Below are 15790 nucleotides of genomic sequence, written 5' to 3'. Positions count from 1 at the left end.
CAACTAACCCTTAAATGTTACAGTTAGAGTGCGCCTCTCATCGGTGATCACTCTTACCCTTTTCCTTTGTCCCTCACTCGCTACCTATCTATCATTTTTGGATTACTGGTGTGGCCGGCCACTATAGATCCTTCCATAGTTTGCTCTCGGGCTCTTGTGGAACCCCGTATTCATGGTATTGCGCCCCTTTATGATAGGTATGCACAGGTTGTTTTTGGGTGGTGTGGAGTGTGGTTGGCTACAGAGGTTTTGTTTTTTTCGGTTTTTCTCTCGCAAAGTGGCACATCGTGTGGTTCTGATTGCCTCGGGCTGTGTGTCATCTTCAATGCACCAAAATAATTACAATCATTGGTGGGATGGGTCTATAAATATTTCCTTTCTCTTTTCCTACTTAGTACCCCTGTCGTAGCCAGTGCTTTCAAAGTAACCTCCTCTTTTTCAAAGATTTGTTTGTCTCCTTTTACAAATGGATCCCTTCAAGATTGAGATAGAGGAGGAGTTGCCTTGCTCTAATGAGGATCCGAAGGAAAAAATATTCCATTTTCTCTATCGAATTGTCCTTCAGCAGCAGTAGTAGGAGCAAGAAATCAAGCCAATCTTTAAACCTCACTTCTCATTGCAAGAGTGGCTAGCTTCTACAAGACATTTTCTTGAAGAGTTTGAGCAGGCATATGAGCAACAGACGGTCGAGGGCACTTTTGAGTTTGAGGACTGCCGATATGTGCATGTGAAGGATATATGTTTCAACCGCTCCAAGAAAGATGTTATCTACAGGAGCAGCCTCAAGCTTCCAAAGAATTTACATAGGAATGACATCAAATGTCCTGTACATAGACGAAAGTGTCATGTCGTGGAATACTATGCTAGACTCGTACTATATTTGAATGTCAATTTAAATGACCACCGGGACACAGCGGAGGAGGCAAAGCAGCCGGGGCCTTCCGTCACTAGTGATGAGATGGCGCCACTTTAAACTGGTTCTTTACGTGTTTTGGAGGGTGTTCAGCTCCCAAAGGGGGATTTGCCAACAAATGTTCTCCCTACCATCCCGATCGGTGATCACCATTATGTTATGCTAAATGATATCATGGAGTTGTTTGACTTGAGAAAGGACTATTGCCTTGCTATAGTTTCTAAGAATCTTCAAGAGGATGTTAGTATAATCAACCCTGTTGACAGGAAGAGACATATCGATGAACAGCTCCTTGCTTTAGAACGTGAACCGACATTGTTGTTTGATGCTTGGTTAGAAACACTGAATATGGATGAAGAGGACTACCTCCAAGCACTTTGCATAAACATAACAGATCCAACACTTCTTTTGAAAAGAGACCCCAAGGACATTTTCACAAATAACTTCAACAAGAAACTTTGTTCATTATGGGATGCAAATATTGATATTCAATTTATTTTCAATGGACACTGTGCAGCTGCATATTGCACATCATACATGACAAAAAATGACAGCTCCGTAAGCAAAGCAATCAAACACGTGGTTGAAGCTTGCAAGAAGAACAACTTACCAACGTTGGAACGCTTGAAAAATATTGGTGGCGCATTGATCAACGCACAAGAAATGACATCACAACAAGCATCATACATTGCATTGTCGCTACCTTTGCATAGTGCTAGCAGAGAATTTGTGTTTATAAATGCTGATTGGAGCACCGAGAGGACATTGTTGTTGAAAAGAAGAGCCATGCTGGATTCTTTGCGGCTTGAGGACACAAATATATTCTTCGATGACCTAGTCACAAAGTACGCACGCCGTCCACCTAATCTACAGTGCTTATGCTTGGCTGAATATGCTAACAACTACAAGCTCGTTCATGGCTGTCCTCAAAAGAACAAAAAAACTCGCATTATTAGGTTTATCAATTTCAAATTGGAGAAGGACTCTGAGAGACATTATCATGAGCTTTGTTTATTGTTTTTACCATTCATTGGTGAAGAGTCACAACCTTTGAACCGACACCTAGCTCTTGGAGAGAGAAATATATCACACACTCTCAAACAATAAATGAGAACCGTCAAAAATTCTCAAGCTTGGAGACCACAACTTCAACCATTGTGGAGTCCTCAATGAACACTTCATCAAGTGTAGAAACAATGGAAATTCACAAATACAATCTAGATCTTGATCTTCAAGGACCTCCACTTGCAGCGAGGTCGCTCCCTCTTTCTAAGAAGCTCGCACTACCGAACGAGCAATACCATTCATTAGTTGAAAAATTAAACATTGATCAACGATCCCTTTATGATGACATTTTAACCAGGAATTGATTGAAGCCAATGAAGCCTATTCATCTTTTCTTGACGGGAGGTGCAGCGACAGGGAAGACTTTCATGCTGCAAACTATAGTCCAAGGGTTGATTCGACACTACAACTTGGCGATTCAACTTGACATTGAACTCCCCACAGCTTTACTAATGGCATATACTGGCAAAGCAGCATTCAATATTGAGGGGACAACAATTCACTCTGCATTGCGTCCACCACTCGTGCATCAAGCTTATGTCAACCTCTTTTCTAGCAGCCTTGCTGAACTTTCACAATTATAAAAAAACCTCAAACTAGTTATGTTTGATGAGGCCTCCTTGATAGGCAACAGACTTCTAAGAATCATAGATATAAGACTTCACAACATCAAGCATAACCACATTGAACCATTTGGTGGTTTGGACGTAATTTTTTGTGGAGATCTTTGTCAAGCTAGCCCAGTTCGGGACCGTTGGATCTTTTGCGAGCCACAAGAACCAATTGAATTGCTCACACCCTCTTTTTGGCACACACATATCAAATGCCATGAGTTAACACAAATAATGCACCAATTAGACACAAAAATTTTATTTATGTTCTCAACAGAATATGGAAGGCTCAACAAACAGACAAAGATTTGCTCTATGTGAACTCTACTCTTAGAAACAAATTGTTTGACAAATTCATGACACCTCATCTATTCTACACAAACAAATTGAAGAACGAACATAATCAACTTATTTTCAATGGCTTGGCTACCCAGACATACATAGTACACGCGAAAGACACTTTCCACAAAACATGCTCTAAAAATCTTGTCGTTCCAAATGATCCTCAGATGACTGCGGGTTTGACAACCACCTTGGAGCTAAAACGCGAAATGATAGTTGAGGTTTCTAGTGGCAACATCAACATAGACGATGGTCTAGTGAATGGTGCAGATGGTATTCTCAAACACGTAGAAAAAACGAACAATTTGCATATCGCATGGATACATTTCTTCGACATTTCAACAGGGGCAAAACAACGAGCTGAAAATTCACGTCTCTACACTCAATCTATAGAACACCCATCTTTGAAACAACAAAAGAATTCCAGGTTGGGAAGAACTTGCTGAATAGCGTATCCAGGACACAGCTCCCCATTCAAGCAGCAAATGCACGAATTATTCATAGGTCACAAGGCTTGACAATGCAAGCGGTTGCATTTGACCCAACAGCAATCAATGCGCATGGCTTGGTTTACACATCTCTTTCTCGATTCAAGGATCCCGTTAATCTTCACATCCTCAAACCAATACTTGCAAACCAAATCCAAGTTGATGCAATCGTGCTCACTGAGTTGGAGAGACTAAAAAACAACGCCAGATGGGAACACTTGATCTCCTTGCTTTCCCACTTCCAAGAGACACACTACATCATTCAATCCCTAAATGTTGTCTCCATCCAGAAGCATCTTCACCAAATTAAAAGTGATCCAAATTTAATGATGTCAGACATTCTATGCCTCCAAGAAACAAGACAAAACACTTTCTTTAACCCACTTGCACCAGATTTCAACCACATTCATTATTACAACAAATTTGGTATGTCAATCTTTCACAAGGACCATGTCATTGTTCACTCCACAAAGAAACTATCAGCCCTTGGAATTGAAGTCATTGAAGCTTTCATTTCTATACACGGAGAACTTTTGCTCCATGTAGCCTCAGTTTACAAATCACCAAAAATTCCATTGGATTCCTTGCTACTAATACTAAAGAGTGTGATCCATGCAGCTGCCGACATTGAAGCAAGCATCATCATTGGCAACTTCAACATTGACAACAACCTCAAAAATACTCACTATCAACACTTGGAAAGGGAACTACACTCTCATGGATACAAACAACAAATCCATGATGTGACCACAGTGTACAACTCGAAGCTCGATCACATTTGGCCAAAAACTCTTATGCCATCCACAGTATCAGGGACGAGATTTTTCTTTTGGTCAGATCACTCTCTATACATCTTTTGCTCCCAAAGTAAAACCCCTCTCCCTCCCCCCTCCCCCCCTCTCTCTCTCTCTCCCTCTCCCCTCCCTCCCATTAAACAAAAGCAAAAACACATGAAACTACAACATTCACTTCCTTTGCCAAGCTTTTTCCAGATGTATACACAAGCGCAAGATATTTTAACATTTGATATTCCTCTTTATCACTTGCGAATCTTTTCCTGTTGTCTTGATTTCATATATGCACGCCTCGTGAAATTTTCACTCTTTTCAATAACTACAAAGCTTGGGCTAAACACAATTGAGTATGAAATATGCTTTTTTGAAACTCAGTGAGAAAGAAGAGCAACTCTACTTAAATTTGAGACAGAGAGTGCCGATTTAGTACGAGAGTTTTTTGTTCATCCATCAAGGGCAGGCCTCGTGATTTTATCACTTGTTTAAATACAAAACATTTAATCTAAAGTGCAAAAGTGAAGGAGTAAGACTTGTATACTGGGGCACTTATGGGACGGTGACAACAAGAGTTGGAAAACCATTGACCGTCTAGTTACCCACTACCAACTAAATAGCTTGGAGGTCTTGCTGGTCCACAAAGTGAGGAAAGAGCTTGACAATATAGTGACGCCTATCTGTGATTCGGAGTTAAACGGGAATGCCTGGAAATGTCCCAGAAGAAGTCTCTTCTAGAAACCCCATGCTAAAGACATCTATCAGACAATGATACATAAGAAGAATTGGTCTAGCCCCCTTAACAAGATATGGAAAAAACAATGGCCGGATGAAAGGTGGGAGCAAGTAATGGAGAACATCTGGAAGCCAAAGGTTCCGCAGCACATGAAGGTATTTTTGTGGAAGGTAATCTAGGGTGCTCTACTGACGGGGGTGAAGATTCAGGAAAGAGGGATTGGGTCAGATCGATGCTTGGGATGCAGGTTGGCTAGTGAAGATCTGGCTCACCTCTCATGGATTGCCCAACTATCAAAGGCCTCGTAGGGAAAATATGTAAGTGGTTCCAAAGAACATGGAAAATTAGTTTTTACAAGACTGATCTCTTCCTTGGAGGGAAGAATTCGGGTGATCCTAACATCCTCATCAGCACTCAGATCGTCAGATACGTCTTCTTACATAATGTATGGCAGACAAGGAACCGCCATGTGTTTGAAGGAGGTCTTGAGGTGGCAAGCTTCGCAAAAATTATACAAGAAAGCAAAGTGCTAATATGGACGCTCGGATGCAAGCAACACTCGGAGGATTGGTCTAGGACTACTTGGGCTTTGTTGACAGTAGAGGGCACGCCTAGGACGGGGGAAAATCTTGGCTATCGGTAATTAAAAGATCTCAAAAGAACATGATAAGGGACCCTTTGTATCAAGGATAAGGGGGCGAGTTCGGTGGGATGGCTGCCTTGATAGCCGTTGTAATTATGATCCCTGGATGATGTCATGGCTTAACACGAGCATGACAAGACCTTGTAATTATTTGGGTTGATAAATAGAATTCACTCACAATTGTGAGTTTTGCTATTAAAAAAAAAGGGGGGGGGACTTGTGGAATGACCTCCTTTTGACAATGAAAAAAAAGATTTACTTTCTTTCTTTTGCCAAAATACTTTTCACTCTACATAAAATATGTCTCATACAAAAAAGTTAAATTGGAGGGGAATTTTACTCCTCAATGCAGATTTGACTTTTGAATTTGAAGATATATTAGGATTATTATTTTCAAGGGGATTTTTTCAAGATCAATATTGATATTATTTTAATAAATTCTATAATTTTGCATTTTAAATTTTTGAAAATTACTCTAAAGAGACACTCATATACTTTTTCTTAAAGTTCTAGAAAAATTGACATCTCCACAAGTCACGAGGAAACATGCTATCCCGTCCCCTCTCTCACCAAGTTGTTGATTTTTTGCGATGATTGTGTACGCACATGAGAGAGAGAGAGAGAGAGAGAGAGAGAGATTAAGGAAAACTCAAAATTTGAGTATCTTTCTATGAATAGAGGGGGGGTTTGCTTGCTTATTGTAAAGTTAAGCCAACCACATGCCAACTCCAAATGTAGTTCACCAGAGAGAGAGAGAGAGAGAGAGAGAGAGAGAGAGAGAGATCAGAGGGCATCAATCAATGAGAAGAAGAGAGTAGATAGAGGTTGTGTGTGTTAAAAGAGAGATCCAATCAACGAGAAGAAGAGAGCAAAGAGACGTTGTGTGTGTGATATATATATATATATATATATATATATATATATATATATATATATATATATATATATATATATATATAGAGAGAGAGAGAGAGAGAGAGAGAGAGAGAAGGGGGGGGGGAGAGAGCCACTGATCAATGAAAAGAAATAGGTGGGGGGGGGGAGAGAGAGAGAGAGAGAGAGAGAGAGAGAGAGAGATCATAGAGGCGTTGATTTTCAACGACTACTCACATTAAAATATCCTCAGTTTTTAGTAAAAGATAGATAGATAGAGAGAGAGAGAGAGAGAGAGAGAGGATGAAGAAGAAAAAGAAGATTAGTTCTACCTCCAGTAAATTTTGAACTCTAAATCTGTTTCTTAGAAGGGAATTTGGATAACCAATCTACTATATGTAGGCAACAAAAAGGAAATTTTAATTGCTCTCTCTCTCTCTCTCTCTCTCTCTCTCTAAAAAAAAAAGCTTATTCGTATTATTTGAAAAATCCATGAGAATTCACCCATGGGGGAGGGAGAGAGAGAGAGAGAGATCAGAGGGCATCAATCAATGAGAAGAAGAGAGTAGATAGAGGTTGTATGTGTTAAAAGAGAGAGCCAATGAACGAAAAGAAGAGAGCAAAGAGACATGTGTGATATATATATATATATATATATATAGAGAGAGAGAGAGAGAGAGAGAGAGAGAGAGAGAGAGAGGTCAGACAATATAGAGCCATTGATCAATGAAAAGAAATAGGTAGGAGAGAGAGAGAGAGAGAGAGAGAGAGAGAGAGAGAGAGATCATAGAGACGTTGATTTTCAACAACTACTCACAACAAAGTATCTTCAGTTTTCAGTAAAAGATAGATAGATAGAGAGAGAGAGAGAGAGAGAGAGAGAGAGAGAGAGAGAGAGGATGAAGAAGAAAAAGAAGATTAGTTCTACCTCCAATAAATCTTGAACTCTGAATCTGTTTCTTAGAAGGGAATTTGGATGAAGAAGAAAAAGAAGGTTAGTTCTACCTCCAATAAATTTTGAACTCTGAATCTGTTTCATAGAAGGGAATTTGGATGACCAATCTACTACATGTAGGTAATAAAAAGGGAATTTTAACTGCTCTCTCTCTCTCTCTCTCTCTCTCTCTCTAAAAAGGCTTATTCGTATTATTTGAAAAATCTCTGAGAATACCTAGATGATGATGAATTTGAGATAACTAGATCAACAAATTGGAAATGTGAGAAACAAGTACAACTAGCTACATGCACAAATTAAAAAACCAAAAACTACAAGAAAAGCCTCTCCTAAAGATAGTAAAATTTTCCATGGTAAGCTAAATGGAGAGAGAATGACAAGAGCTTTGAAAGGTAGGCCTTTCCACCAAAACCACACTTTGCAATCCATATATATACACACACACACACACACACACACACACACACACACACACACATACATATATACACGTGAAGAGTAAGACTGTATGAATGAAAAGCCTTTTGACAATGAAAAGTTAAAAAACTTACTTCGTTTTTTTTTTTACAAAAATACTTTCTACTCTACTAGGATAAATCATAAAAAAAGATAAGTTTGAGGAGGTTTTTTCTACTCAATGCAAATATGGCTTTTAAAGATATATTTGAATTTTTTTTCAAGGGAATGTTTTAAATACCAATATTGATATTATTTTTACAAATTGTGTAATTAATATTTTTAAATTTTTAAAAATTAATCTAAAGAGGTACTCCTCTACTCTTTCTTAAAGTTCTTGAAAAATTGACACCTCCATGTGTCACGAGCACCCTCGTCCCCTCCCCCACAGAGTTGTTGATTGTTGCGATGAGTGTGTATACGCACGCGTACACAAAAGAGAGACTAAGGAAACCTAGAGGGTTGAGTATGTTTCTACAAATAGAGGGGGATTGGTTTGCTTATGGCAAAGTTAATCCATCTACATGCCAACTCTAAATGTAATTCAAGTTTTTCGCGGGGTGGAGAGAGAGAGAGAGAGAGAGGAAAGAGGTTTGTGAAAAGCCCATTATTAAATTCAACAAGAGTGCATTTGATTGTGTGAATCCTCTTCTAAGATCATGGCTAGGCCGATGTCAAACCATGGACATGTGTGTGTGTGTGTGTATGTATGTGACATGTTTGTGTAATATATATATATATATATATATATATATATAGATATATATATATATGCCACCTTCGAAGAAGGTGAGGGAGCAGAGTGCCACAATTGCTTCTTCTCAACCACATCAATGCACGGGTCACATACTAATGTATATATGTACATGCTGCCACCGTTAGGGGAAGGTGGGGGAGGAGAGTGCCATGATTGCTTCTTCTTAGCCGCAGCAACGTGCGGGTCACATACTAGTGTTATTTAAAGGGGAATAATGAATGTGTAGCTTGGTGTTTAAGTATTGGACTCGTTCTACAAGGTTGAAATCATGACTACATAAAACATAGTGTGTGTGTGTGTGTGTGCGCGCCAGTGTGTGCGTGTTTTGTATGATTTATTATCCGTCCCTTACGCACCCACCCCCATTTTGGGCGCGCCCCTGCTCGGCCAAAAGTATGCTACTGCTCACTATTCGTCATGATCTACAGATTGCATAGTTTGGACTCGAATCTATGGCACAATTGAGAGGACTAGTGCAACCCTAATGGTATGAGTGGTGTCAAAGAAGGCCACTAGCAAGTGTGCCTCATATTACATATTGAGTACTGGGTCCAAATTGCATCCATTAATTAATTTCCTATGAAGATTCCTTTCCACTCCTTAACTTTTAAAACAGACCGCTCAAATATAGTCGGTTCCCACGGTCTTGCAACTAGCCAATCCATTCCTGCAGCAACGAGGGCACTTCGCCTTGCATCCTCGTCCCTCCGGCTTGCCTTTTGTCGAGCGTAAGCTCTCTCCCCCCTCCAAGCATCTAGGCTGCCCAAACCAGACAGACAAAACCTGTGCACTCAACTCAGAGACAGAGAGCGTCCCCTCCAGATGAGCCGCGCACCACCATTCTGCTCCATGGAGTCGACGTGTGTCATGCACGCCGATTGCAGCTTTGATAAGAAATTGCAAGCTATCGATGAGATCGCAAGCACGAGAACTCATAATTAAACAAAACAGAGAGAAACATATTTAATGAAAGCTCTCTCGAAGTGCAACTGCCTTCCTCTCTCTATCTCCTGCATGTGTGTCTCGATTTCCCTTCAGCACACTAGTATGGGTGTTGAGCTCTATGCTCCAAGCCTTTCTCCCATAGGCTTCTACTCCCGCTCCGCAATCGTCCCTACACAGAGAGCACGGATCCTAGCCTTCAGTCCAGCTATCACAACTCGAAATTGCAACATAGCAAGGGAAAGCAAGCATAGACCATCCAAAAATATCCTTCCCTTTGTCTTCCCCTCGTCACCATAGATGGCATCACTCCTATAGTCTCTCGCTTTCTCCTTCATGCGTGGTTTCCTCCATTTTCTCCTCCAACATCACACGAGCATTTGTACAGATTCACGCTAATCTGACACATACTGCTGGTAGCCATCGCCATCCGGCCAACATGTTCCAAGCTCTAGGCCAAAACCTCGACTCCAACCAAGAGAGAATCACCATCCCTTTCGCTTCTTGCCTCCAAACAACTGGGTTTTGTGCTGTTTGAGAGAGAGAGAGAGAGAGAGAGAGAGAGAGAGACTCGAATGCGCGGCTTGTTTCCCTTTCCATCTCTCATGTGCCGCCTGTCAGAGCGCCCGTCGCCGCTGCTCGTGACACCTACCAGGGAAACGAAGGAAATGAAAGGCAAAAGCAAAGGAAGAGCAAATTCCGTTAAGCCTAGTATGGATCCCTTGGGATACCCCCTAATCAACCCCAAAAACTAAATTGTAAGGACATACTGATTTCCTTCGAAGATTCCTTGAACACCTTAACTTTTAAAACTAGGCGTTCAATTGGAGGTGATGCACGCGCTCCCTTCTATATGCCTGTTTTCCCCTTGCCCGCCCCGCCATGCCCTGTGGTCTTGTGACAGTCAACCACTCCTACTGCATCAGAGACAATCAACCCCAGCATCTCACTGGCCTTGTTGGGTGCATGAAAACCTGCAACAAAGAAACGGACACACAGTACCATCGTACTCCTCCCTGCAACCTCGTCCTCGTGCTGATACTCCTCCGTGTCCAGCCTGCCCTCTGTCAAGTGTAAGCTCTCGCCCCCTCGTCGTCCTCGTCCTCCTGCCCATCCTCTTGCTCCACACTCCCCTTGACTTGTGTTCCATCGTGGGTGTCCCATCGTGGCAGTGGAAGCCATGGTCTGTTGTACACACACACACACACACACACACACACACACACACACACAGAGTCCTCCATGTGTCCACCCATATCAGAGAGAAAAGAGAGACACACGACTAGCTATGCGTGCCAGCTACCCTCTCAATCTGATCAGTCTGACTTGAAATCGACGTTGAACTCATCGCTACAGACCATGAAGGGCAGAGAGGGAGACAGAAACTCCACACTCGCATCTGTGGCTTCTGGGTCCTGCACACGAGCATGAGAGAGACGTGAAGGCAGGATCGCTTGCACGATTCCACTGCTCCTCATCCCTCCAGCGAGTCATCTGGAGTAAGGCAAAATTTTCGTGCCGTGGTCGCTATGCTATGCAGTAAAAGAGAATCTAAGGTTGCCTCGCATTGCTCATTGCCACCCCGATGCACCGCAATCCACCATCTGGGCCCTGAAGGCGTTCCCTTCATGACAGTTATGGCCTGCCACCTGGTCTCTGCATCGTGCATCGCCCTGTCACGTGGCTCCCTTTCATTGACTCAAAGCTCACACTCGCTTTCACCATTTTATTTTGCTTCGAAAGGGTATCTTGTTAAGATACCTATTAATAAGACCCGTTTACAAAATCGGGGCCACATACTAGGAGAGAAGTTCCATAGAAAAGTTTAAATTGATGGGGATTCTTGGCAAAATTAAACTTAGAGAATATGGAGCGAGGCAATCTCATCATAGACACCATTCACATGGGCATGGAAGAATCATGGGCTGACCTTACCCATAAGTGAAGAGCTAAATCGGTAAACAAAGAAAGGTGTGTAAGTTTGTGTGTGCACACGGCACCCAACTTGAAGTGGGGGAGATGGACAAAAAATCTAGTGTTTAAAATTGTTTTTTAATAAATTACCTCGTGACTTTTTTATGAAACTCTTTGGATGACATTTTGGTACTCCTTGCGAGGTGTGAAAATCATTATGAGAGAATGTGTTTGCATATTGCACATGCTCGAAATAAACCTGAAATTTACTGTCAAATTAAACATTTGAAGGTTAGACGACCTCTTAAATGGTGGAAAATTAAATCTAAAAACCTTCAGATATACTCCGTATGACTCTTATTTGTAGGTTTTTCAAGTTTTGAAAAACAACGGTGTGCATTTGCTCACATGCACGCATCAAAACGAGCAAAGACCTATAAGAGACGACCTCTGAAATTGTGGAAAATAAATCTAAAAACGTTCAAATATACTCAATATGACTCTTATTTGTAGGTTTTCCAAGTTTTGTTAAACACGGGTGTGCGTGCACGCGCTTGCCTCATGGGCTGTGAATCAAAGAAGGCATTGGGCGAGCAAGATCAAAAAGAACAAAGACCTATAAGTTAAAGACGGCGTGTGACTTTGCTACTCTTAAGCCAATAGAAGGCTTAGCATTTGTTCAACCGGTAGTGACATGAGAGAGAGAGAGAGAGGGGGGGGGGGGGGGGGGGGGGGGGAGGGGGGGCAAAACCAAAAATAATGGTATGACAATGACTCCATAAACATTTCAATAAAAGAACCACCTGTTTGCTATCTGACAATCTGGCATGAATGGGTCTTCTCTCTACCCGAATCTTAGTTGATTGCCATGATCACAACTACCTACAATTGTAACCAAGCAATATAAGCATTTCAAACAGTTGAAACGTTGTCCAATCTTTGATAAATATGTGGAAACAATGCACCAACATTTTTTGCAGATCTCATATATGCACTTTGATTGAAGATATACCTTGCTACTCAAGAAAAAGGTTTGAAATGGAGCCCCACTTTGTCATAGGAACAATAAAGACTTCAAAGAAGCTGACATGAAATTCAGAGTGGTGATTATTCCTCACAGAGTTTCAGGTGCCTCCTCCACACACTTACTCAGACCCGTAGGAAAACTTTTGGTGTAGCATTTAATTGTGTGTAGCAGAAAATAGCATGAACATAGTGAGCATTTCATTATAATAGATTACTAATGAGAATAACAAGAGGGCTAGGGTGGAGAGAGCAACAAAAAGCATAACACCTTGTTAGATAGCATGAACAATACTTCAAAAGAGAGAGAAATTAAGCTAGTGACAACAATTGAGGACCGGATTTACATGGAGCCGGTCCCCCCTCCAAAAGGCTTTGTATTATGGTTTCTCCCATCAAGAGAGACATTTTACAATACAATTCTTTGTGTTCCTTCAGTACTATCTAGTGCAATGAAGATGGAAACTTCATGCACCAAGCAAAACACTTATCAAACACAACATCAATTCCCTCACGGTCTCAGACCCAAGACCTCACACACCTTCGAAGACGGTGAGAGCTAGCGAGGTATGAGAGTAGATTGAGAGGAAGAAGGAGTATTCTTACGAGAAAGATGTACATCTCCTCACATAATCACTCATATTAGCATAGCTTAGCTTAGTAATTAGCATGGTAGACGAGATGAGCATGCATTGAAGCTTGGCTCTTGTTTGGATTTGCATCACAAAGCCAAGAGTTGTTGATGTTGGCCTCCCTTCTCACAAGCTTGGAGTAGGTGATAAGCTTTCCATTAAAGCTTGAGAAGAGAGAGAGAGAGAGAGAGAGTCTTCTTTGCTTCACACATGAGATTGTGTGAGTGTGTGTGTGATAATGCCTTGCAAAAATCAGCCCCCTATCTCTCTTGGTCGACCCCCCTTGCTAATTACTCATGCTAGCATCCTATTGGACCTCCCCAGGCTTAGCCAATGACAATTAAGCAGCATAAGTGATAGCGTTCTGACATGTTTCCCCCTTTTGTGAGAGCTTTAGGTAATTATTTAATCCAACTAAACTCTCATTGGACCCCTTTGCCTCCTGGCCAATAGGAATTAGGCAAGCCATTGGGCTGTTGAATGCTCATTGGACCCCTTGGGAGACTGTCCAATAGTCTTCTAGAGAGCTTAATTCCCATTGGTTATTTTATTAAGTGTTTTTAAATTGATTAAACTAGATTTACTCTAGCCTAATTCTCATTGGTCCACCTCCAAGGCCATCCACTAGGATTTGAGTACACCTTGTGGGCATCTGGGCTAGGGAGCTGACATGTGTCCCTCATTCCCTTTGTGTAAAGGGAGCTTGTGTGTGTGTGTGTGTGTGTGTGTGTGTGTGTGTGTGTGTGATCTTCTCTCTCATCCCCTACTTGCAAGGCTCGCCCCCTCCTATGTAGGGATGGATGAAGACTTTTGGGGCACACACAAAGCATCCAATTTCCCTAATGTTTGACATTTGGACACAACCTTTGGATTTTGGAACCTTAGCATTTTGGAAGTCTTAATGGGCTGAACCTTAGGGTCTTTTAAGCGCATTGTTGCACATAGCTCTTTTGCAGATGGCCCCCCTTTTGGATCCCTATTTTCCCTCGTTTGGATCCCTACACTGGCCGGTCTGCTAACTTAACCAATATTCTAGCTTTTTCTCCCTTGGCACTTTCCCATATTAAATGATCAGTTTAACATGAGAAAATCATTTAGGAGAATTAGAACTTGATTAGTATGACATTACCTCTCTCTTGAAATCATAGTCATCCTCGACTATGGTGTAGAGAAGATAAAGCATATTCATGAGTCATTTTTCTTAGCGGGTAGAGGATCCCTATGTTACCCTACCACATCCTTCGAGAATAGATGACTAGTCCATTTGGCACTTGAGAGCCTAAGCTTCCGCAAGCATGTCTGCACATTAGTCCTATCAGTCTTCCATAGTAGAGTGACAAGCTCTACTTGGTGTTCGGGAGACGTTGTCTCCACAAACTTGATCTAAGCATGCATACTACTTCATTTTTGTGCACAATAAAGAAAAAGAGAGTCTTATAAGACAAAAACTTTGTTCATTTTTAACATTTGTACATTTGCTTAATCTTGGGAAGTATTGTAAGCATTGACAAGGTTTAGGTTATCCTTTAATTGTATGCCTTGCATCCATCTAGCATCTTCAAAAGGATAATTCTTAAACTTAATAAGATATCGTCGGATAGTCTTATCGCTTCTTAATACCTTGTCTTCATGTCGGAGAATGGACTCAGGCTGCAGCACCTCTTCTTGGTCCTCGATCTCCGGTGGTTCTTCAGTAGTTGGTTCTTGAGGTGGCTCTCCTTTGTAAGGCTTTAATAGGCTCACATGGAAATAATTGTGTATGAGACAGTGATTGGGCAACTTGAGTTGATAGGCCATCTCATTGATTGGCCTAAGAATCTTTTTGCTAGTTTAGCATAGTACTTTTGGTGTCCCATAGGATTCTTGCCCGTCGTGTGCCTTAGTCGAGCCTTGGGAAATTTTAATAAGACCCAATCATTTTCATTAAAGTCTTGGGCTCTTCTGTGCTTGTCAGCAGCAGCAGCCTTTTGCCTTTGTTGTGAGATAGAGATAGCATCCTTAATCTTTTGAAAAGATTCTTGTAGGTCTCGGCTATACTCATCTGTAATGAAGATCTTTCCATGTACCTTAAGTATCAAGGGACTTTTTGATCTTCCCTCAATTACCTCAAAAGGTGCTTTTCCAATGGAAGTATGTACAGTGTTATTGTAAGCATACTCCACTAAGGGTAAGTACTTCTCCCATTGGTATCTTTGATCTACTTCCGTTACATAGGCTTTTAGTAGATCAAGAATTGTTAGGTTAGCTATTTCACTTTGGCCATCCGTTTGTGGATGATAGGCCGAAGAGAAGTTTAGCCTTGTCCCTAAATTCTCAAAGAGACCCTTCCAAAAATTACTGGTCATTCTAGGATCTCTATTTAACACTATGGACATTGGCAAGCCATGTTACTTGAAAATTTGTGAAATAATGAGAGTTGCCATTTGATGGGCTTTGATAGTCTTTTTGGCATGTATAAAATGAGCTTGTTTACTAAACCTGTCTACTATCGTCCATATTCCCGTATTTCCATGGATAGACTTAGGCAATCCAAAGATAAAATCCATAGATACGCTCTCCCATGGTGAATTAGGGGATGGCAAGGGTTGAAGCAATTGAGGTTGCTTCCCTCTATCAAATTTTGTCTTTTAGCATACCAAACATTTAGAAGCA

The 15790-nt window shown here is 41.3% G+C and overlaps 1 protein-coding gene across 1 annotated transcript; it reads right to left on the bottom strand.

Annotated features, from left to right (window-relative positions):
* Positions 1–10418: 10418 nt before the first annotated feature.
* LOC147417088 (uncharacterized) lies at positions 10419–10733 on the bottom strand. Its single transcript, XM_086507871.1, has one exon. The coding sequence runs from the start codon at positions 10731–10733 to the stop codon at positions 10419–10421; it is 315 nt and encodes a 104-aa protein (XP_086363997.1).
* Positions 10734–15790: the final 5057 nt, after the last annotated feature.

The sequence above is a fragment of the Adiantum capillus-veneris genome, unplaced genomic scaffold, assembly GCF_014529385.1.
Source record: "Adiantum capillus-veneris isolate H3 unplaced genomic scaffold, ASM1452938v2 Hic_scaffold_325, whole genome shotgun sequence".
In the NCBI taxonomy this organism is placed as follows: domain Eukaryota; kingdom Viridiplantae; phylum Streptophyta; class Polypodiopsida; order Polypodiales; family Pteridaceae; genus Adiantum; species Adiantum capillus-veneris.
Note: the sequence above shows the minus strand (reverse complement) of the source record. Positions and strands in the feature narration are given on the sequence as shown.